The 12,084-nt window shown below is 40.0% G+C and overlaps 1 protein-coding gene across 1 annotated transcript in view; it reads right to left on the reverse strand.

The window, feature by feature from the left end:
* The window catches only part of polr1a (RNA polymerase I subunit A), a 76,243-nt gene that overhangs the window by 40,069 nt on the left and 24,090 nt on the right, over window positions 1–12,084 (reverse strand). The window contains exons 9-11 of the mRNA XM_061979562.2: window positions 10,225–10,333; window positions 3,780–3,921; window positions 3,535–3,708 (exon numbers count right to left, since the gene is read on the reverse strand). Coding sequence (XP_061835546.1) covers window positions 3,535–3,708; window positions 3,780–3,921; window positions 10,225–10,333 — 425 coding nt within the window. The remainder of the gene's footprint in view (window positions 1–3,534; window positions 3,709–3,779; window positions 3,922–10,224; window positions 10,334–12,084) is intronic.

Here is a 12,084-nt window from a genome sequence, read left to right on the forward strand (position 1 = left end):
GAAACATTTTCCAGACTGATACAAAAAATGACAATTGTAGAGGACACTGCTTCCCATAATGTAAAAGTTGAAAGACACTAAAGTAATCATTATTGACTTACACTTGTTAAACTGGATGTTTACATTGTTACTTTAAAGACATCAACTGTAAGTTATTCTTTTAAATATTTGCTTGAAACAGTGGATGCTCCTATACAATTATTTGCACTTAAAAATACATGTTTGTAGTAATAAATATGACTAAAACATTTTAACATTATGTTTGTGTTCAATTACATTAAGTGTGTTTAAAAATTCCCGACACCTCATTTGACACATTATGGCTTTTTTACTAAGCTTTTTTCTTGGACATATACCGCAATGATATGGTAATACATATCCCGCAATGATATGGTAATACCATGATAACATTGCACCGTGAGATTTGATACCATTACAACCCCAATAAAAATCGATATCATATATATATTTATTTTTATATTGTTTTTATATTTATTTATTTTTTGTTTTTATTCAGTCATTGGTGGAGCTAAGGATAATATTTTAATATTCTTTTTAACATTGTTGTGCAGCACTTTGGAAACATTTTTGTTGTTTAAATGTGCTATATAAATAAAGTGGATTGGATTGGATTATATTGTTAGAAAAAAGTATCGCAATATATTGCCATATAAATACTTTTTCCCACCACTCCATGAATACACCTCAATCGATGCAACCACAATTGGTGCATAATGACAAAGTGTTGTGTTGTTCTTTTGGCTAGCGGTGATGTAACTGAGGGCTGCTGTTAGCGTGTTAAGGTCGGCAATAAAGTTTACAAAGAGTCAGACTCTGTGTGCTTAGTTACAGGACGATACTTGTATAATATCACAGTCAAGCACTTGTTGCAGGTTACTGAGTTTGCACTTGCTCAAAAATGAAGCACTGATAGCTACTTTTTTTCACTCTGGTTACTACCGTTTAAGTCAGCACCAATGCCATAATGGATTCGAGTTGGGGTACATATCCCGACTGAAGAGTCAATTTGGTAATTTAGCTTACATTTAGTGTACTTGTTTGCTTTTTCTTGCATTGCATGTATTATTTTGCATTTCAGGCTGGTCTTTGCTTTTTAATTGCTTATTTACCTTTTTGTGTGCTTATTTTGTTGACTTCCTTAGAATGTTATAAGCCATCAGGCCCAACTATTTTAATGTATTGTATCATTGTCACTAGGGCTGGGCAATATGGCCTTTTTTTAATATCTCGATATTTTTAGGCCATATCGCGATACACGATATATATCTCGATATTTTGCCGTAGCCTTGAATGAACACTTGATGCATATAATCACAGCAGTATGATGATTCTATGTGTCTACATTAAAACATTCTTCTTCATACTGCATTACCGGTAATATATGCTCATTTTAAACTTTCATGCAGAGAGGGAAATCACAACTACCGTATTTTCCGCACTATTAGCCGCACCTAAAAACCACAAATTTACTCAAAAGCTGACAGTGCGGCTTTTAACCCGGTGCGCTTTATATATGGATTAATATCACGATTCATTTTCATAAAGTTTCGATCTCGCAACTTCGGTAAACAGCCGCCATCTTTTTTCCCGGTAGAACAGGAAGCGCTTCTTCTTCTACGCAAGCAACCGCCAAGGTAAGCACCCGCCCCCATAGAACAGGAAGCGCTTCTTCTTCTACTGTAAGCAACCACCCGCCCGCGTAGAAGAAGAAAAAGCGCGCGGATATACCGTACGTTTCATTTCCTTTGTGTGTTTACATCTGTAAAGACCACAAAATGGCTCCTACTAAGCGTCAGGGATCCGGTTCATGAAAAGACGCAATCTCTCCATCCGCACACGGATTACTATTTCACAGCAACTGATATTCCTGTGAACCGCACTGGATACAACGGGAGCACGTACGGTGAATATTCGCACCACAGGGAATGAGAAGTCATCCTTTACTGTGGTTCTAGCTTGCCATGCTAATGGCCAGAAACTTCCACCCATGGTGATATTCAAAAGGAAGACCTTGCCAAAAGAGACCTTTCCAGCCGGCGTCATCATAAAAGCTAACTCGAAGGGATGGATGAAGAAAAGATGAGCGAGTGGTTAAGGTAAGTTTAAGTTTACGCGAAGAGGCCGGGTTGCTTTTTTCACGCAGCTCTGTCCATGTTGATATACGTATGTTTGTGATTGCACATTTGCGTACATTTTGGGAGTGAACAGAGTTGTTAGAACGCTGGTTTTTAATATATTATCAAAGTTTGACTGACCTATCTGACTGTTTTTTTGACATTCCTTTAGCGCAGTTAGATGCGGCTTACAACACCGGGCGGCTTATAGGTGGACAAAGTTTTGAAATATGCCGTTCATTGAAGGCGCGGCTTTTAACCCAGGGCGCCTTATGGTGCGGAAAATACGGTAAGTGAATTGACCAAAAGTGTACCGGTATTTATTAAACAGTTATCAAGCAGTGGCACAAACATTCATGTCATTTCCAAAACAGAAAGTGCAAGATTGTCAGAGACATTTAAAACAAGCTATTAGATGATATATCAAAACAACACTAAATTAAAGTGCACTTTATGCACAGAACGCCACTACAATAGTTTAAAACAAATAAAGTGCACTTTTGTGCACGATGTCATACAAGATATAACTCAAATAAAAATGAGCTGCATAATAGGAAATCAAATAGTGTATCTTCGCTATGTGGTAGGTTACTGCGGACATTATCTCCTTTTGTTGACTAGTTTTTTCATACGGTGTTGATCTGGAAATGTTTGCCTCGGCATTTTGATGGTGTGGGCTTGTGGCACCGAATGGAGATGTTGACATGCAGAGTAAGCACTCCTCATTCTCGAGCAGGGGACTTTTCAAATGATGCTACATATTAGAAGTAATGCTACTTTTTGTAGCAACACTTTTGCCCCACACTTGACAAATTACGGTTGTCTGTTCAACATATTCCCACTTGAAGCCAAACCACCGCGAGACGATGGACCCCCTGCTGTTTTTCTTGGAATTAATTATTCCTTTATTTGTTACCAGATTCGCACCTTTTTTCTCTCCTATTACCGCTCGCACCACTCCGCTAGCATCACAGCTAACGTTACCCATGCCATACAGTATGTGATGTATGTAAGAAAGTGCGCTTGCTGTCTGTGAGAAGGAGACACAAGAAGGAGTGGGAAGAGCCTGTAGTGTAATGCCAGCAGCTAAAAGCAACTGTGTGAGAACGTATACTCGATTATCATGATATAGTCATTTTCTATATCGCACAGAGACAAACCCGCGATATATCGAGTATATCGATATATCGCCTGGCCCTAATTGTCACTATATATTTGTAGTCACACAGTCTGTATTTGGTGTGCATACTCTAACTTAAATTTGTATTGGTTCTGAAGCCATTCCTTCACGACTGATTTTGTCAGTGTATCTCTATTTAAAAGTAATGCTCTGGCCACACAAGTTAGAGGCTGCAGAGACTCAGTGGTTTGCTTTGTTTCTGAACATGACATACTGTACCTGTCTGATTCCAGGGTACTTTTCTGTCATCAGTTTGTCCATGTCACTGTCGAAGACAATGTTGACGTGGGTTTGCAGTTGAATCCAGGTGTAGTAGAGTTTATCTGTTAACGTCAGTCCTGGAATACCTGAGAGAAAAGTTTGGTCTGTCTGTTCTGCCTGTGTTTCTGTCCCCTAAAAAAAGACATGTTTAGATTAAGGAACAGTATGTCCATGTATAAAAAGATGTACGCTTATCATCTTACATCATCCTTCTGAGTACCATTCTCAGCAGCCATGAGCGAGAGCAGTTTTCTTATGATTGCAGAGTCCTTCATGACAGCTTGCATGTTTACTGTCTGACCATTGGTAAACATCTTGTCACCCAGTCGATTGATTGGACGATACCTGACATATAACAGGATGTTATGTTCACACATCAATTCTCATTTAGATAAAAGGATAACAAATAAAAGGATAACAAATAAGTTGATTACCGTATTTTCCGCACTATAAGGCGCACCTAAAAACCACACATTTTCTCAAAAGCTAACTGTGCGCCTTATAACCCGGTGCGCTTTATTACGATTCATTTTCATAAAGTTTCGATCTCGCAACTTCGGTAAACAGCCGCCATCTTTTTTCCCGGTAGAACAGGAAGCGCTTCTTCTTCTACGCAAGCAACCGCCAAGGTAAGCACCCGCCCCCATAGAACAGGAAGCGCTTCTTCTTCTACTGTAAGCTACCGCCCGCCCCCGGAAGAAGAAGAAAAAACGCGCGGATATCACCGTACGTTTCATTTCCTGTTTACATCTGTAAAGACCACAAAATGGCTCCTACTAAACGAAAAGGATCCGGTTCATAAAAAGACGCAATCTCTCCATCCGCACACGGATTACTACCGTATTTCACAGCAACTGATATTCCTGTGAACCGCACTGTGGAACGGGAGCACGTACGGTGAATATTCGCACCACAGGGAATGAGAAGTCATCCTTCACTGTGGTTCTAGCTTGCCATGCTAACTTCCACCCATGGTGATATTCAAAAGGAAGACCTTGCCAAAAGAGACCTTTCCAGCCGGCGTCATCATAAAAGCTAACTCGAAGGGATGGATGGATGAAGAAAAGATGAGCGAGTGGTTAAGGGAAGTTTACGCGAAGAGGCCGGGTGGCTTTTTTCACACAGCTCCGAAGGCGAACACACCTTCACTAAGACGGGCAGACAGCGCTGGACGACATACGCCAACATTTGCCAGTGGATCGTAAATGCCTGGGCAGATATTTCGGTCACAACTGTGGTCCGAGCTTTCCGGAAGGCAGGATTCACAGAACAACAGCGACACTGACTCCCGATGACTTCGACGAGACGGAACCGGCCATTTTGGATACCACGCTTGCGCAACTTTTCAATTCGGACACCGAAGACGAAGAATTCGAAGGATTTACGAATGAAGAATAACTTCAGAAGGTGAGCGCTATGTTTATTTTGTGTGTTGTGACATTAACGTTCGAGCAACATTATGTTACTATTGCTCTACACCATTTTGAATTTTACTATGTTTGTGATTGCACATTTGCGTACATTTTGGGACAGAGTTGTTAGAACGCTGGTTTTCAATATATTATTAAAGTTTGACTGAACTATCTGACTGTTTTTTTGACATTCACTTTAGCGCAGCGTTTTTTTGACATTCACTTTAGCGCAGCGTAGGCGCGGCTTATAGTCCGGGGCGGCTTATTGGTGGACAAAATTATGAAATATGTAATTCATAGAAGGTGCGGCTAATAATCCGGTGCGCCTTATAGTGCGGAAAATACGGTACCATCAACTTTCTTTAGTTTAGACAAAAACAAGAGTACCGTATACAAATACCCTCGATGGGGTGCCAGGAATAAATATTTTGTTTTGAAAAGTCCATCCATCCATTTTCTACCGCTTATTCCCTTTGGGGTCGCGGGGGCGCTGGAGCCCATCCCAGCTACAATCGGGCGGAAGGCGGGGTACACCCTGGACAAGTCGCCACCTCATCGCAGGGCCAACACAGATAGACAGACAACATTCACACTCACATCTACACACTAGGGCCAATTTAGTGTTGCCAATCAACTTATCCCCAGGTGCATGTCTTTGGAAGTGGGAGGAAGCCGGAGTACCCGGAGGGAACCCACGCAGTCACGGGGAGAACATGCAAACTCCACACAGAAAGATCCCGAGCCCGGGATTGAACCCAAGACTACTCAGGACCTTCGTATTGTGAGGCAGATGCACTAACCCCTCTGCCACCGTGAAGCCCTGTTTTGAAAAGTAATTATACTAATAAAATACATATTATACTGTAATAATGGACAAAATACAACATATTATTCTGTGACAAAGGACAATTACAAAAAAAGGTAAGTAAAATGTTTGACATTTTTCAAACAGGATATTAAAAAAAAAAAAAAAAAAAAATTTTTTTTTTTTTAAATGTACCGTATTTTCCGCACTATTAGCCGCACCTAAAAACCACACATTTACTCAAAAGCTGACAGTGCGGCTTATAACCCGGTGCGCTTTATATATGGATTAATATTAAGATTCATTTTCATAAAGTTTCGGTCTCACAACTACGGTAAACAGCCGCCATCTTTTTTCCCCGTAGAAGAGGAAGTGCTTCTTCTTCTACGCAAGCAACCGCCAAGGTAAGCACCCGCCCCCATAGAACAGGAAGCGCTTCTTCTTCTACTGTAAGCAACCACCCGCCCCGGTAGAAGAAGAAGAAGCGCGCGGATATTACGTTTCATTTCCTTTGTGTGTTTACATCTGTAAAGACCACAAAATGGCTCCTACTAAGCGACAGGTTTCCGGTTCATGAAAAGACGCAATCTCTCCATCCGCACACGGACTACTATTTCACAGCAACTGCCTAAAGACTTTCAAGAAAAGCTGGCTACTTTCCGTGCATATTGTAAAAACAAGATAGCTGAAAAAAAGATCCGGCCAGAGAACATTATCAACATGGACGAGGTTCCACTGACTTTTGATATTCCTGTGAACCGCACTGTGGATACAACGGGAGCACATACGGTGAATATTCGCACCACAGGGAATGAGAAGTTATCCTTCACTGTGGTTCTAGCTTGCCATGCTAATGGCCAGAAACTTCCACCCATGGTGATATTCAAAAGGAAGACCTTGCCAAAAGAGACCTTTCCAGCCGGCGTCATCATAAAAGCTAACTCGAAGGGATGGATGGATGAAGAAAAGATGAGCGAGTGGTTAAGGTAAGTTTACGCGAAGAGGCCGGGTGGCTTTTTTCACGCAGCTCCGTCCATGTTGATATACGACTCCATGCGCGCCCACATCACGCTGGTTTTTAATATATTATTAAAGTTTGACTGACCTATCTGACTGTTTTTTTTACATTCCTTTAGCGCAGTTAGATGCGGCTTATAACACGGGGCGGCTTATAGGTGGACACAGTTTTGAAATATGCCGTTCATTGAAGGCGCGGCTTATAACCCAGGGCGGCTTATGGTGCGGAAAATAGGGTATATGCAGTATATATGGTGAGCGCTCAAAAGTAAGTAACTACGTCAAAGACATACAAAGTCAAGTAGAACCGCACACTATGCAATTTCTTCACTATGAAAAGAGACTAATATTTTGCACAAAATTAAGAATATCTGCTTTTTTATGAAGCATACGCAATATTTCTGACTAATCACGGTGTCTCCAGCTGTGGAGAACACCTCTTAGGAAGGTGGTCTGCAAACTGCCGGTCAGACACCGTCTTGTCATGAGATGCATGAGAAATATTAATTTCACGTTTACAGTTATTAGCATGTTTTAACATGATAGGCAGTGTTAGTTTGTTCGTAACCTGCAGTATAAACAGCAGACGACTTGCTGACTTTCGTCTTAGAGGGATCAAAAACGCCTCATTCATTCAACGGTATCAAATGCTGTGTCTGCAAATGTTTCTGCTAGTGTTTTCTCAATTTGATGCAATAACCACTTTACAAGTGTTGCAAGTTGCCCTGTTGTCTCCCTTTCACGTGAATAAATTCCATCGGCAGTGCTGCTGATCGACGCATTGCGTGGTGAAGTCATGCGTGCCGAGAGGTATCAATAAGGGAATCGTTAAAAAAACTGTCAAATGACTCCCAGGAATCGAAACCCTGGGTGCAGGTTCTCAACAAGAACCAGTTTTTGATTCCCATCCCTAATTATGAATAAATTACTGTACATCCAAAATAAAGATCCATCTACTACCGTTATGTATATTTAGTAGATTGTGCTTTTCTTTTTGCCTTTGTTCCACATCCTCTTCTTTTGCTTTTATTGTGTGACGTTACATATTGAACATATACAGTACATAGACACATTTTAATTAGGGCTGCAGCTAATGATTATTTTAGTATTTGAGTACCGTCAATTCCAGACTGTAAGCCGCTACTTTTTTCCTACACTTTTGGTGCATTCCATTTGTACTGGGAAGTCGGAATTTCCAAGTTCCTATTGGGCGGTCGAATTTCCGTGTTCGTTTCAAAGATGGCTATTCTGGATGTAAACTATGATATCCGCTTTTATAATATTCGTTATTAGCATTTCTGGTTAGTTTTTGTCACAGTAAATCAGTCATATACAATGTATTGTTGTACGTTTATATATGGTACCTTCACTGTAGCATAAACTACATTCGTACATATTTCATGTTGTATATACGCTGTACATAGATAGCAATAGCCATTTGTGTTTCCTCATCATCCACCGTGTTTGAAGGTTGCAGAGAGAATGCATATTTTCCCAAAGGTTGGTTATATTCAGACAAGGCAAGAGCAAAAATAGCTTTCGTGGATCTTGATTTTTTAAATCGTAACTGGAACGCTCAAAAATCAGCTGTGAAGTCATTCTCAGCTCTGACTACCAACTTCCGAGGTAAATGGAACACAGCCTTAGAATCCTGCAGTATAAAGGCCGTTGCAGCTAATTTATGGATTTTTCTTCGCTGATGGCCATAATAAAAATTGTTTAAAAAAACAAGCAAGCAAATACAAGCAAATGTTTTATTGTTTGTGCTATTGCGCCATCTTTTGGACGAATTTGCTCACTGCACGTGCTGCAGTGTCCCATGTCGTGCTTTTAACTGGAAGTAGAGTGCCGTTCAGTTGTCTAACAGTCCATAGCGTTCTACTCATATGAATGTTCTTTTATAACTAAGCAACGTTCGTAAGGTTTACAGTATAACTAAAACTGTTTATACTTACTAAACCTTCCCATGTGTGATGTTTGTATGGGTGTTTTCATGCATATTTGTACACGCTATCATAATGTAATGGCGCTAGCATTGTTAGCATTTGCTACTATGCTAACACTTTTATGAGTGTCTGTGTTAGTATCATTAACTGACAACGGAATTCTTTTTGTATAGTTTCAGTTTCGTAAATTCACCAAGACGTCACCGTGGGGCTATTGAGTCTGTTTAGCTGTTTGTAGAGCTGGCTTCTGCAGCTACTGGGTCCATGACGATGACTTCTGTTTTGTTTGATCTGTCATGTTACAGACACCGTTTTTAAACAATTACCGTATTTTCCGCACCATAAGGCGCCCTGGGTTAAAAGCCGCGCCTTCAATGAACGGCATATTTCAAAACTTTGTCCACCTATAAGCCGCCCGGTGTTGTAAGCCGCATCTAACTGCGCTAAAGGAATGTAAAAAAAAACAGTCAGATAGGTCAGTCAAACTTTAATAATATATTAAAAACCAGCGTTCTAACAACTCTGTTCACTCCCAAAATGTACGCAAATGTGCAATCACAAACATAGTAAAATTCAAAATAGTGCAGAGCAATAGCAACATAATGTTGCTCGAACGTTAATGTCACAACACACAAAATAAACATAACGCTCACTTTCTGAAGTTATTCTTCATTCATAAATCCCTCGAATTATTCTCCTTCGTTGTCCGAATTGAAAAGTTGGGCGAATGTGGGATCCAAAATGTCGTCTGGCGCTGTCTCCCTGCCTCCCTGTCTTGGTGAACGTCACGTGTGTTCGCCTTCTGTCATCCACTGTTCCCACGCAGTTAGCAGTCTAGCTTCGAATGCCCTGTTGACACCAATATCTAGCGGCTGGAGGTCTTTTGTCAATCCACCCGGAATGACGGCGAGTATTGAATTAAGCGCGTAAGCGTGTCTTTTAATGTGATGTTATGAGCTAGCAAATATAACAACTACACTACCCAGCATGCAACGATAGTGACGAGCATGCGCGGTAGCCCTGAGAAGCGTTGTTGTATGCTGGGAGTTAGAATGTGGTTATATATCTGCAGCTTAAAGTCCGGTGCAGCCAATAAATGAAAACATTTATTTTTACCCTAAAATACCCCGGGCGCGGCACCGCTGCTCCCCACTGCTCCCCTCACCTCCCAGGGGATGGGTCAAATGCAGAGGTCAAATTTCACCACACCTCGTGTGTGTGTGTGACAATCATCGGTACTTTAACTTTAATGGGTGCGGTCTACATACCCATGCCATCTATATTCCGGAAAATACGGTAATTTAATGATTAATTACTTCAGTTAGTAGAGTAATCGAATAAAACACTTTTTTAATGCGACTTTTAGGGAAAATAGTTAAAATAAACAAGGATTTTTCAATGACCATATTTCTTTTCTTCTTATAAATGCACATAACATAGGCTGTCATTTGATGTGGTTGTGTTGTACCTGCAAGGTGGGACCACGAGCAGTTCCAAGAAGAGGAGGTCAGGAGAGAAACCTTCAGTTGATTTTGAGTTGTTATCCAGCCCAGAAAACAAATACTTCAGAAAAAAGCCTGGGGGGGGAAATGGACATGATGGATTTGCAAAACTGTTTTCATCAACACATTTTCTGTACAGTATCACCCTCAATGGAAAGACAAAATGTGGTAACATAAATACAGATGACATCAAATTACAGATCCTATAAATGGCATATCTAGACTTGTGCTGTTTATGCAATAATTATAATTAGTCAGGTATACATAGGTAGGGATAGATACATTTTACATTTGAACCAATACGGTACCAATGTCCAGTATCTGGGAATTGATACCACTACTGAACGGCACCAAATTTCTGTACTTTTGTGTGTTCTAGGGTTGTCCTGATACCAATATCGACATACCAAAATGTATATCGATACTTTGTTACGTTTCAAAATTAAGAGGACCAAAAAAATATCATTATTGGCTTCATTTTAACAGAAAATCTTACAATACATTAAACATATGTTTCTTGTTGCACTCACAAACATTTTTTACAAGATTGAAATAAAAATGCATTAAACACACTTTTCTTATTGCACTCAAACAAACAATTTACAAGTTTATATATTACATATAGCCTGCCATAATTTAGGATAGAATAGAAAGCTTTATTGACATTGTATTAAATGCTTCATGATTTATGGTTGCCACTCTTGGTCTGGCTTTAAGACAAATACAATCATTAGTAAATACTAAAAACAATACTATGGATAAAACTACATAGATAAGACATGTAGCAGTTAAAACACACATTGTTAATGATGAAACAAAAATTGTAGGAATTTGTAACATAATCCAGTTATGCGGTTTGGACTGCGCTAATAATTGGAAACAAGCCGTGCAGCTGTGTGCGCGTCTACGTATAGGTCTGTGCACAGCAGGAGACCTAGTTAATTACATTATTACCTGTCACTTTGTAAACTCATTGTGCAGATATGAATGCTTATTATTTAAATGTTTACCTAAGTTTGAAGCTTAGGTGGTAATACTGTAATGCCACCTTTGGCGAGGCATGTTTTAAAAGCAGCGCTTGTCGTGTTTATAGCTTCACATTTACCGATAGTTTTGAAGCCCAAATACCTCCATATTGTGCTTCACGCACTCTTTAACCAGTGGAAATGCGTTTTTTAGCCATTATTCTTTTCCCCGCAGTGTTTGCTTGTGCGTTTTGACACACTCAACATCATGCGCCTTGGCTCTGTACGTCACCACCACACGTCAGCATGTGGGTGGGGAAAAGTTACCGTTATTTTTTTAAAGGGTGCTTAGTGTCGTTTTTAATTCTTTAGTACCGCAGTATATATGTAGGGTATACCGTACAACCCTAGTGTGTTCTTGTGATAACAAATGTTCATTTGCTTATTAATAAATCCTCATTTTTCTATTTAACTTTAAACAGTGTCCTGTTATAATATATTGTTGTCTTACAATTCTGAGTCTCATTTGCCAGTATGCATTCATTTCAGTTTGTCTTAAGTGTGTTGCCATAGTCAGGAAGTAGCCTTTGCTATTAAGTTAATTGTACCAGTCTTGTCTTTTGTTGAGCCCTACAAAATGTTTATACTGTACATATTGTACTTATTACTAAGGGTCCACGCTAATTATCGGACGGATATTAGGAATTAGGACTCCTCCAAAATCTAAATCTGCGCTGTCGTCCAAAATCTAAACATCTAAAACATGGAATTGATAAGTCGGACTCTCGACTCAGTTGAACAAACTGGAATAGATTGGTCAGATCTAGTCTTGCGGCTGGTGCCGATACCTCAGTTGGCTTC

The sequence above is a fragment of the Nerophis lumbriciformis genome, linkage group LG19 (assembly GCF_033978685.3).
Source record: "Nerophis lumbriciformis linkage group LG19, RoL_Nlum_v2.1, whole genome shotgun sequence".
NCBI lineage: Eukaryota > Metazoa > Chordata > Actinopteri > Syngnathiformes > Syngnathidae > Nerophis > Nerophis lumbriciformis.